Genomic DNA, 12818 nt, shown 5'->3' with positions numbered 1-12818 from the left:
TTTGGGCCTTTTTCGGTGCCGACGGGCGGTCACCGAATTTATGGGTGGAGCCATGGCCTGGTGGCAGTGGCGTCCCCTGGGCCTTGTAAATGTTCTTCTGAGTGGATTTCGACGTCTTACTCACGGTTTGTGTATCGTCGAATCCTTCGGAGTCTGAGTCTTGGATCGAGAAGGTACCTTCTTCTTCCTGTTCCTCGAACTCCCGTTGGGCTGTCGGTGCGGACGCCATCTGAAGTCTTCTGGCTCGACGGTCTCGGAGTGTTTTTCGGGACCGGAACGCACGACAGGCCTCGCAGGTGTCTTCGCTGTGCTCAGGTGACAGGCACAGGTTGCAGACCAAGTGTTGGTCTGTGTAAGGGTACTTATTGTGGCATTTGGGGCAGAAACGGAACGGGGTCCGTTCCATCGGCGTTCTTCAGCACGCGGTCGGGCCGACCAGGCCCCGACGGAGGATCGAAAAACTACCCCGAAGGGCACCGGAGCTCTTCGATCTTCGATGCGGTGTGGAATCAAAGTACGCCGATCCCGAACGCAACAATACCGACGAAAATCTTCCGAAATTAGCTAATTTTCCATTCCGAAACTCGGAGCGACAGGAACACGTCCGAACCCGATGGCGGAAAAAAAACAATCGAAGATGGAGTCGACGCCCATGCGCAATGGAGACAAGGAGGAGTCACTCGGTCCCGTGACTCGAAAGACTTCTTCGAAGAAAAACAACTTGTAACACTCCGGCCCAACACCAGATGGCGAGCTATTGCAGAACATGCGTATCTACAGCGACAGATGCCATCGAACAGAAGATTTCTGAAGAAAGAAGACCTGTAGAGAGAGTGGACCAAGACCAAAAGTCACAGTGGAGTCCAGGAGGAGTAGGAGCTACTACCCACCCAGCTGTAGTTGCAGTAGTTGATCAACGGTGATGAAGAACAGGTCAGCACTGTAGCCTTGGAGCCGGAGAAGAGTTCCTGATGGATGAAGATGCCTCACGATGGAAGCAAGATCGCAGATGGGTGTCGGTGCAGGAATTCCACCAACAAGCCTTGGCACAGGCAAACTCGCAGTTAGTGGAAAACTGGTGCTGCCCGGGACCAGCAAGGTCCAGGAGGTCTCAACCCAGGAGGGGGAGTCACAGGGGACCCTCAGCATCGCAGACAGACCACAGGAGCAGAGGCCGGACCCACAGGAGTCGCAGAAGATGCCCATGCAGCACTACAAATGAGGGTCCCACGCCGACGGAGAACCACACAAGAGGCTGTGCTTTGCAGGAAGGAGACCTAGGTGCTGGTGCTAAACGTTGCCTGAAGATCCCTTGGGGGAGATCCAAACAAGTCTTGGCAGCTGCAAGAGACGCGTGCACAGGGGCACTGTCCTGCATGGGAAGACAAAGGCTTACCTCCACCAAAGTTGGACAGCTGGCAGAGAGGACCAAGAGGACTAACTCCAGACCACCACCCCGGATTCAGGATCCACGCAGCTCAAGATGAGGGGAGATCCACGCAGCTGGTCATCGCTTGTTGTAGATGCCTGCGGTTGTAGGGGAGTGACTCCTTCACTCCAAGGGAGATTCCTTCTTCTTCTTGTGCAGGCTGAACAGTTGCTGTCTTCTGAGGATGCACGGCTGGGGATATGTTGCAAAGATGGATGGAGCCATGGAAACAAAGTTGCAGAAGAGCCTTTTTCGTGGACTGTAGCATTGTTGGTTCCTGGAGGGCCCAGTCGCAGTGTCAGTGGTCAGAAGTCTAAGTGCAGGTTGCAGAGGAATCCTGCTGGAGGTCTTGCAAGCCGAATCGGAAGACCCCATCCAAGAGAGAGACCCATAAATAGCACTGAAAGGGGGATTGGTCACCTAACCAGGTAAGCACCTATCAGGAGGGGGCTCTGACGTCACCTGCCTGTCCAGGCCACTCAGCTGCTCCCAGAGTTCCCAGCCAACTTTTGAAACAATATGGCAGCACCCAGGGACCCTCTGGAGGAGCTCTGAGCACCACTCCTGGAGTGGTGATGGACAGGGGAGTGGTCACTCCCATTTCCACTGTCCAGTTTCATTCCAGAACAGGGATTGGGGGTCCCTGAACTGGTGTAGACTGGTTTTTGCACAGAGGGCACATTTGCCCTTCAAAGCAAACCAGTGGCTTGGGGAGGCTACCCCTCCCAATCTAGTCTTACCTATTCCCAAAGGGAGAGGGTGTTACCTCCCTCTCCCAAAGGAAATCCTTTGTTCTGCCTTCCTGGGCTTGATCAGATCAAGCAGCAGGAGGGCAGAAACCTGTCTGAGGGGTGGCAGCAGCTTGGGCTGCCCGAACAATCCTGTAAGACTGGTGGTAGCAATCCTAAGGGCCCACTAAGGAGCCCCGGGAGTGCATGGAATCATGCTTCCAATACTTGCAACAGTATTAGGATCATGTTACCAAACATGCTGTACGAAAGTACCATCTTTCCTGGCATGTTACCCCCAATTTCTACCTGTTTGTCAGTATGTTTTGCCTGTCTCACTTGGATCCTGCTGGTCAGGACCACCCAGTGCTTGTAGTTTGTGGCCTAATGTGTGTGTTGTCAGTAGTGCTTAACTGTGTCACTGAAGTTCTGCTAACCAGAACGTCAGTGCTTATGCTCTCTCTGCTTCCAAATTAGTCACTATAGTTTAGTGACTTCATTTACCAATTCCAATTGGTACACTGGACCCCCCCCTTATAAGTCCATAGTATATGGTACCTACATACCCAGGGCTTTGGGGTTCCAGGAGATTCTTATGGGCTGCAGCATTTCTTTTACCACTCATAAGGAGCTCAGACAAACCCTTTCACAGGACTGCCACTGCAGCCTGCGTGAAATAGTGCACACACTATTTCACAGTCATTTTCACTGCACTTGAGTAACTTATAAGTCACCTATATGTCTAACCTTCATTTACTGAAGGCTAGGTGCAAAGTTACTAAGTGTGAGGGCACCCTTGCAATAGCAAAGGTGCCCCCAAGCTGTCCAGGGCCAAATCCCTGGACTTCGGGAGTGTGTCAATACCATTACACGCATGCACTACATATAGGTCAATACCTATATGTAGCTTCACAATGGTAACTCCGAATATGGCCTTGTATGGTGTCTAAGATCATGGAATTGTCCCCCCATTCCAAATCTGGTATTGGGGTGCCAATCAAATGCATCCTGGGGGCTCCACCATGGCCCCCCAGTACTGCCAAACTACAGCTCTGAGGCTTGCACTGCAGCTACAGCTGCTGCCACCTCACAGACAGGGTTCTGCTCTCCCGGGGTCTGAGCAGCTCAGTCCCAGGAAGGCAGAATAAAGCATTTCCTTTGGGAGGGGGGTGTTACACCCTCTCCCTTTGGAAATAGGTGTCACAGGCATGAGAGGGGTAGCCCCCCCACCCCCCAGAGCCTCTGGAAATGCTTTGAAGGGCACAGATGGTACCCTCCTTCCATAAGCCAGTCTACACCAGTTCAGGGACCCCCAGTCCCTGCTCTGGTGCAAAACTGGACAAAGGAAAGGGGAGTGACCATTCCCCTGTTCATCACCACCCCAGGGGTGGTGCCCAGAGCTCCTCCAGTGTGTCCCTGGCGTTAGCCATCTTATTTTCCATGGTGTGGGGACACTCTAGTGGCCTCTGAGTGGCCACCAGTGCCAGCAGGTGACGTCAGAGACCCCCCTCCTGGTAGGTGCATACCCGGTTAGGTAGCCAATACCCCTCTCAGGGCTATTTAGGGTCGCTCCAGTGGGTTCCTCTTCAGATTCAGCTTGCAAGTTTCCACCAGGAATCCTCTGCAACTCCTGCTTCATCCTCTGACCGTCGGATCAACCGCTGACTGCTCCAGGAACCGCTAAAACTGCAACAAAGTATCCAACAAGGATACTGTGACTCTGCAACTTCAGCTCCAGCCAGCAACTGCAACAGTTTCCAAGGTGTGCACGCTCTGAGGACTCCCTGTCTTCACCCTGCACCAGCAGAACCAAAGAAATCTCCTGTGGAGAGACGGAGTCACTTCCCTGCTCCAGCAGGCACCTTCTAAGATGACAACCGGTTCTCTAGCACTCCTCTCCTGGCGAGGAGCGTGCTCCCTAGAACACAGAGGGTGGACACCTTCGACCCAGACTGTCCTAAGGTCCAGCTGTCCAGATTTGGCGGAGGTAAGAGCTTGCCTTCCCGGTTTGCAACATTATCCGTCTGCACCGCGTCATCTCTACCTCCTGAGGCCCTATTTGCAAGAATCTTTTGCGCACAGCGTGGCCCAGGTCCCCAGCACTCCATCCTGCGACGCTCAACTCGCTGAGTTCTTCTCCGGCGGCGTGGGACCTTCTTTTGTAGTGCTGCAGCAACCGCAATGTGCACCTTCTTTGTCCCCATGTCCTGGGACTCCCATGGGGGCAGCCTGGTCATCTGTAGGTTCCCTCCAGTGTCGGGAGCCCCCTCTGTCTCCTTAGTCTGAGTTGAGGCCCCAATGTCCCTCCTGGGTCCAGGCAGTGCCATTTTGATGCAAACAGCGACATTGCTTGAACCAAGGCTTGTTGGACGAATCCAGTGATGCAACTCGCCTGCATCCAACATCTCGACGTGGGACATCCTTTGCATCACACAGGAACCCTCAGCCATCTTCTTTGGTGCTCTTCTGCAGACTTCTTCCAACCAAGGAATCCTCTTTTGCACCATCTTCTAGGTTGGCAGGGGCTCCTGTCCTTCCTGGAAACTTCTGCGATTTCTGGACTTGGCTCCTCTCTTCACAGGTCTTCAGGTCCAGGAATCGACCATTTGTTGCTTGCAGTCTTGCAATAACTTATCACAACTAGGCGTGTGTCCAGAGGAAACTTGCAGTACTTTACTCCTACTTTCCTGGGCTCGGGATGGGGTATTTTACTCACCTCTGTGGTTTTCTTACACTCCCAGCACCCCTCTACACACTACACTTGCCTAGGTGGGATTCGTGATTCGCATTCCACCTTCTTAGTATATGGTTTGTGTTGCCCCTAGGCCTATTGCTTCCTATTGCATTCTAGTGTATTTTTTTACTTTTTGCACTATTCTATGACTGTTTCCTTACTTGATTTTGGTTTCTAGTGTATATATTGTGTATAATACTTACCTCCAGAAGGAGTATAGCCTCGAAGATATTTTTGGCCTTGTGTCACTAAAATAAAGTACCTTTATTTTTGGTAACACTGAGTATTGTATTTTATTGTGTGTAAGTACTGTGTAACTGTAGTGGCATTGCAGGAGCTTTGCATGTCTCCTAGTTCAGCATAAGCTGCTCTGCTACAGCTATCTCTAGATAGCCTAAGCTGCTAGAACGCAGACTACATTTCACTAATAAGGGATAAGTGAGCCTGGTATAAGGTGTAAGTACCTAGGGTACCCACTACAAACCAGGCCAGCCTCCTACACATGCCCAGATTCGGAGTTACCATTATGTAGCTGAACATAGGTAGTGACCTATGTCTAGTACACGCGTAAAATGGAGTCCACGCACTCACAAAGTCCAGGAAAATGGATCTGGAGCTTGTGTGGGCACCTCTGCTAATGCAGGGGTGCCCTCACACTCAGGTACCTGCACCCTGCCCTCTGGGTTGAGAAGGCCTACCATATGGGTGACTTGCAGTGACCTGTAGTGAAAATGGGTTCAGGCACCGGTTTTACACAGATTGCAATGGCAGTCCTGCAGAACCCTTTGCATGCTACTTGGCTGCCCCTCCCCTATTTGGACCTCAGCCTGTGACCTTGCCAACAAGGCTCTTACACTATTAGTTGTGGTTAGTCTTACTGTAGTGACTAACCACAACTTGGGTGCTCTCTTTGTTAATTTGCATAAGAAACCAGTGTGGAACCAAAGTAACTGGACAGTGGAAGCAGAAGGAATTTTTGTATCCGTCTGAGACCTCCATTTCTAAACAGAGAACTTAGAGGCGAAATCCATTTTTGCCCATACATTTTTTACAGGTAGAGGGCTGCTCTCCTTTTAGAGAAACATCCCACTGACCTTTGAGAGTTACAAGATCTTAAGAAGTTGATTTTAATAACATAACTTATCAAAAACTAACAATAACAAATGAGCATTTAAAATCAATCTATGGTAAAATACACACAGCATCTAAATCTACAACAGATTCATGCCGCAAAACTCGACCTACAACCAACGCCACTAAGCTGGCGTGTCCTGGTAAGCCCAAGGACACAGATCTGTGCTTTCTGGTGTTCATGACAAATTCCTCAAACTTATTCAGACTATTTGAATTCAAGGCTTGGATCTAATTCTACAACGACCAGCTTGGAGTGACATAGCAAAAAGAGAACTAGAGCACCTGTAAGTCTAATTAACACTACCCCAGCAGACAGGGCAGTGCCTGTGGTTATCTAATATCAGCAAGAGAAGAGCATATCTTTCAAATAGGCTTCATCTGGACACGCATGCATCATCCGTGAAGTACGCAGCACTGGCGGATAACGTTGGGGATCATTTATTAAGGTCACTTCCTTCTATATGCAATATCTCTTGTCCATCCAGCTACAATGGATCATGCCATTTCCTGAAGAGTTGCAAGCGTTTAGCACTGAAGAGTCTGCTAGCAACAAGCATTTGCTTATTTGCTTTTAGGAGCAGCACATAGTTGTTTTTCATATGGCTGGGAGGGGTAGGTTCATTGTTTGAAAGGCAGCATACAGCTTCTGAAGAAGACTCAAGAGGTGAGCAAGCATGCAACCAAGGCCTGAAGAAACTTGCTTGCAAAGGAAACAGCATCCTCCGCTCTCCATTATATTTTGTTTACAGCAATTTGGTGAATTACAGAGGAAAAATAAACATGCAGCCAAAGGAATCGTTTAACCTTTACTGGTGTGCGTAAGAAAGGGAGGGGGTTATGGGGCTGATCACTGAGAAATCTGGTGTCCTGCCTCTAGAAATATGTTGCCATTTTTCTTTGCTCTATGGACAATAAAGCCTCATTCAGGAAGCATCTTAATACTCAGCTGTTCCCCAGCTAGCAAGCAGTGTTCTAAAAAATGCAACATCCTTATGGTCACAGTATGTACAACTGGTGATAAAAGGCCATTTTTATAGGTAAAGTGTGTATCAAATAACATTATGGGACAGTACTGCTTACATTTTTCATACGAAATGTAGGCTTACCGTTGGTGGGGCGGCTGGTACCGGCCTCTGTTCAGGTACACGTCCTTCTTCCCTAGCTTTTACAGACTGAAGAATTGCAAATATATTCTTTGCAAAATTCTGAAACAATAAGAAAAGAAACAGAAAGCTGTGATGAATTAAGCATTGAATTGCACATTGTTCACTAGCAGTACCAGACCGTTCAAAACACTGTAAACATGCTAACTACTCAACAGCAACAATGCATTTACTTACGAGAAAAGGATGAAAGCTATTATATTGGGGGAAAATAAATGTCACAGCCATTATGGTATTCCTAGTACTGTTTTTGCTCTGCTTTTGCATCTGGAAGAGAACTTACACAGGAGTAGAAATATACTTAAAAAAAAGAAGAGTATCAACCAAAAAGGAATTAAGACCATGTGCATGCATCTCTCTGCATGAGTGAGCTCCACCCCTCACCTGCGCCCAGCTCCTATACGGATCTTATGACAAGCAAAAGTACAGGAAAAAACATACAAAGTGAGAGGATGACTAGATTAGTTTTATGAAGGAAGGATAGCAAGCACATACAGTAAGTATTAAATCATTAAGATTATAATTGTTCCTTACTTTCTCACACTGCTCTCCCTTGTTTCCATCCGGCTGGCAATTACATTTCACAGCTCAAAATGCTGAAGGCAAGAAAAAACAGCCTACACTATCCAACTTCAAGCTAACAAGTCTTTCCAAAAAGACTCAAATAATCTTTGCTAGAAGCATTCCAAGTAGTTCACACTGCTAACCTACAAATGTATGCAATAGGGATACAGCTAAGGAATGCAACAGATGTATACACTGCGCTGGTGGAATGAATAGGACGCCTAAGTAGTCTGCACAGCCCTAATGACATAGGATGTTGAGATGCACGAGACTGCACACCTTGAATAGTTTAAACGGCAAAGAATCTTAAGTCTAAGCTAATTTAAAAAATAAAAAAAAGTCTGACCTTCAAAATGAAAGTAAAGAACTGTCTGAAGGACAGTCAAGTCCTTGTGGAAGGCAAAGTAAAATTCTTCAGAAAAAAGATCAAGAAATTCATTCATCCTTGTGGCAAAGCTGAACCAAAAAAGACTTTCATCTTAGTAAAGTAGGTCTTTGTAATAGAGGGGTACTGGGTTCAAATGTTTTTTACATGAGAGATGCCAGGACTTATCCTTGACCATGGAGAAAAGGCGGCCTTGATTCTCCTAGACCTCTCTGCCACGTTCAACACCATCTCCCAATACACCCTCACCTCCAGACTCCACCACATCAGGATCCGAAGCAACGCCCTCAAATGTAGCCATGCCTTTCATACAGGCTGCACCCAAAGAGTCCACTTCCCACCTTTCACCTCAGAACCAAAGAGCAACATATGAGGCATCCCCCAGGGATCTTCTCTCAGCCCCACCCTTGTCAACATCGATGTGCCAAGATTGTTTGTTCCCATGGACTCAACATCATCTCATATGCTGACGACACCCAACTCATACTCGCCCCCTCAGAAGACCACACCACCCCCAGAGTCAACTTCAACAACGCCATGAGACATGTCTCTGAATAGATGAAATCCAACTACTTAAAAGTGAACATGGACAAGACTGAGGAGATCATCTTCGGAAGCAACCTATCCCCTAGGGATGACTCCTGGTGGCCCTCCACACTGACAGCCCCAGACACCAACTGACCACGCCTGCAATCTTGGCATCATCGTCAAAAGCAAACCCCCCCCTTCAAACAACAGATAACCTCCACATGCTACGGAAGATCTTCCGCTGGATGCCCATGGAAACCATGAAGATAGTCACCCATCATCACCAGGGACTAGACTACGGAAATGCCCTGTACGACAGACTCCCCACCCAGCGCTCCTCCATCTCCAGACCATCCATAACACAGGAGCAAGACTTGTCCTTGACCTCCTCAGATGGATCCACATCACCCCCCACCTTAGATGTCTCCGCTGGCTGCCTGTGCACAAGAGGTGCAAATTCAAGGTTCTCACCATCGCATACAAAGCCCCCCACAACCCTGGACCCAATCTCATCAACCACAGACTCTCCTTCCACCAGAACACTCATATCAACAACTCTTGCCCTCGCTCAAGTCCCAAGAGTTCAACGCAGCGAAGGACGATCCTTCTCCCACCTCGCTGCCAAAATCTGGAACACCCACCCTTCCCACCCGCACACTTTGCACACCCTACTCAACTTCATGAGAAAGCTCAAGACATGGCTCTTTCAGGAGTAGATAACTGATTTGCAGAGACAACCCACAGCACCTGGATACCCCCAGGGTGATAAGCCGCGGTTTACAAATCTAATGATTGATAGTGCAACCATGATTTTAAGTCCATCACTGTAGACGGACTGCAACCATACAAAACATACAATGTAACCAGTCAAGATAACCCTTTTGGCAAGTACAAGCTTTCTTTCTAAATATTAGTAAGTTACCCTATGGAGGCCAGGTAGTCCACAAGGCGGGGTGCATGGTATTTAAACAAAGGACATGTGGAAATTTAAAGTTAATGTGTCTTTACAGTGATTAACAGCCAAATGTTATTTTGTCTGTAGGAAGGCAGGCTCACCCATAAAGAAATGCGACCAGCTAGAAAAATAATTAAACCACTATTTTAATAGCTATTAAAATCCAATTCAATAGTGAACTCAGATTTGTAATAAATATTAAGGAAAAGTAACTTTTAGAAAATTACCTTTTTGCCTGCCTGATATTCCTAGAGGCTAAATTCAAACTGACTCTCCGGCTGTAGCCCAGCTAGTGATAAGCCTTGAAGTGTGAAAAAGGTGAGAAATGCCCCCCAGGAGCAAAGAAAAAGCTGGCCTGAATGGGCAGAGAGGACTCCTTTGAACTGCCTAGAATATGCAGGATGGGCACCATGGGCATCCTTTTCAGACAAGAGTGTCAAATCCTGCTGGACAGGTATAGGTTGAGCCACATGTACCACAGGACACAAAGATAATTCTTGCATACCCACTGTTGCTAGAGGCCGCTGTATTAGAACTACCAGACTACAGTGTACGGGTTTCTTGTGGATACAGTGCCTCCCTGAAACTGGATTTTAGTGTTTGATGTGGGAGAATACTTGTATTATTGAAGTGGAACACACACACACACAGTCACACACACCCACCCCTCTCCCTCAGTTTAGGTTGGCTGAAACCTTTTGCTATCCTTTAAATGCTTTAACACGTGTTTGTTTCCAGTGAACCACCCAAGAACTACTGCAAAAGTGGTTATGGTTACCCTGGGAACCTTTACCCTATAGGTTAAGGGGTGTCCAGGAATCATTCCCTCCCACTAGCTAATGCCAGCAATAAACGTGACACCTCCAGGAACCCACTTCAGAACACTTTCTTGACCTGCAGAAGATGAGAACTTAAGAGCCCGGAAGGACTAAACCTGCTCCCTATTGTGCCCAGGGCAAAGTGGACACCTTCTTGTGTGGCTACAGGGAGCCAACATGCTCCAAGAGGCCTTTTCCTGGAAGTACCCAGCTGACCAGTGGCAACTGGACCTGGACTAGACCCTGCTATTGGCCTCTGTCTCACATCCTGAGAGTCCATGAGTGCCTTAAAAGTGTACTTCTGTGGTTGATTGGGACTTGAAAGACTAAGTCATAAGGTAACATCTTTCACCAGATTGAACCTGCTTGGTGTATCTAACCCACGCTCCATCGCAGTCAGCCTCAAATTGTGCCCAGGTCCAGGACTACCGCAACCATTGATAATCGTTGGCTCTTTGGAGCCATTTCTACCTAAAACTTTTAACATTAATATATTTGATTTCCTTATTGGATTTTTGTCATTTTGGTGTCCGGTTATTCATTAAATTTTACTCTTATTTTTTCAATTCAGTTTCTGATTTTTATTGTTTTTCCATTCTGACTTTATTACTGTTCTGGTACTGCATAAATACTTTACACAATGTCCTAGGTTAAACCTGCCTGCTCCGTGCCATATTTAGGAGGGTGTTGAGTTCAGGTTTATTTTTTGACTTAGAGATTCACCCTGGAAAGGGTTGCAATTATTTCTTGAAGCATGTAGTTACCGACCCTAAATTGAAATAATCATATGTTTTACACACATTATACAACACAGTGGAGCCAGGCTTATTCTGGGGCAGTACTATGTTCCCAAGTTATCAGGAATGAGCAAGACCACTGAATGGCCACATGAAGATAAGCAGTAAAGGCAGGCGGGGTGCAAGTAGACCGTATCAGGTTTAGGTTTGCAAGAACACATAGCTAACACTGAGCATTACATGCCTTTAATGTCAAAATATACTTCTAAGGAACTTAACAAGTTGGTTCTATCACAAACATCTTATATTGAGATGAGACGTGCAAACCACATTTAAACACATTAACATGCAGCTAGCTTTTTAACTTAAATACTAACCCACAAATAAAGGAGTGATATACCGACAAATGCATAGTGCATCAAAAGGTTAATCCAGGACTCCAAAATAAACATTTAAGAAGCTATTCTGGGGGCCAGAGGGCAAGCAGGACTTGCCATGGGTGTTATGGTGGTTTGTCTCAGATGTCCCAAGATATATCCTACTACAGCTCTGAAAACTGGGTCACGTACAACCCCTTCAGCATTAGACTCTTAGTGGTAGTGATGGCGAGCAGTCACAGGCTTCTCAGACAGGGAGCGTTTTGGTTGTGCAAATTCAGAACTCAATCACCTAGCAACAAAATAGCAGCTTGTTCAACCCAGTGCTTTACTTTGATTAAAAAAAAATCTGTAAGATAAATATGAAACTTAATACTACACGTAGACTGCAAGCACACTTACTTTACTGGCAATATTGCTACTGTTCCCTGGGTTAGCTCCCATCCCCTTCTTTTCTCTTGGGTGATCCTGCTCTCGGTCTAAGCAGGTAATTTGGGTGAAAGGTCATGGTTAGGCTCGGCAAAGATCTTGAAGTGTCATAATACACTCAGGAGGCCTTTGGACTGTAGAGACATGGTCTTCTTAAGGTGTAGCAGCTCAGTTCTCTTAATCACGCTTCTTGGCGCAGTTCCTGTCTGTTACTTTTCTGGTGGTGATACTGCTCTCAGTGCGTCCCTGGACCCAAAGATTGCTTTCTGTCTTACCCCAGCAAGCAGACCCAGACTACAGGGATCAAGCCGCTTTGGTGCTTTAGATCCATCACACAGCTGATTGACATCCATGCATGTCAGGTCTATGGATCAGCTCCTTCCAGAAGTCTCCAGGGGATATCCGAGCAAAACTGTGAAGATGGCTGTTGGGCAGAAACCATCTATTTGCACAACTGTCCATTAAGCACTCTACACAAGGCCTTCCCTTCCTTGGTCAAAGAGAACTTGTAAATTGAACAAGTGGGCCAGTGGTTCTCACTTTTATACAGTCATAGCAGAAAGTGGATGAAGGTTTTCGGTCTGTGCTTTCAGTACCGGTTTGGATTAGTTTCGCTTTCATCTGTCCTTTCTAGCCTAATAGTTGAGTGATGCCCTTCACAGCAAGGTAGTCTTCCAGCTTGGAGTACCCACAACAGAGGCAAGGGGTAGAGGTTTTCTGCATCTTGCTGTCACCAGTCACAGTGAACAATGATCAGGAAAGAGACAAATGGCTCGCCTCACCTAAAGAACACTTCTAACTCTAAACACGGGCTGCAGTCCCACCCTTCAACATCGT

General features: G+C 47.2%; 1 protein-coding gene across 1 annotated transcript in view; it reads right to left on the bottom strand.

Annotated features, from left to right (window-relative positions):
• Window positions 1–12818, bottom strand: part of CDC73 (cell division cycle 73) — a 515645-nt gene that overhangs the window by 360791 nt on the left and 142036 nt on the right. Inside the window, exon 8 of the mRNA XM_069231104.1 lies at window positions 7132–7230. Coding sequence (XP_069087205.1) covers window positions 7132–7230 — 99 coding nt within the window. The remainder of the gene's footprint in view (window positions 1–7131; window positions 7231–12818) is intronic.

This window comes from Pleurodeles waltl, chromosome 4_2 (assembly GCF_031143425.1).
Source record: "Pleurodeles waltl isolate 20211129_DDA chromosome 4_2, aPleWal1.hap1.20221129, whole genome shotgun sequence".
Taxonomy (NCBI): domain Eukaryota; kingdom Metazoa; phylum Chordata; class Amphibia; order Caudata; family Salamandridae; genus Pleurodeles; species Pleurodeles waltl.
Note: the sequence above shows the minus strand (reverse complement) of the source record. Positions and strands in the feature narration are given on the sequence as shown.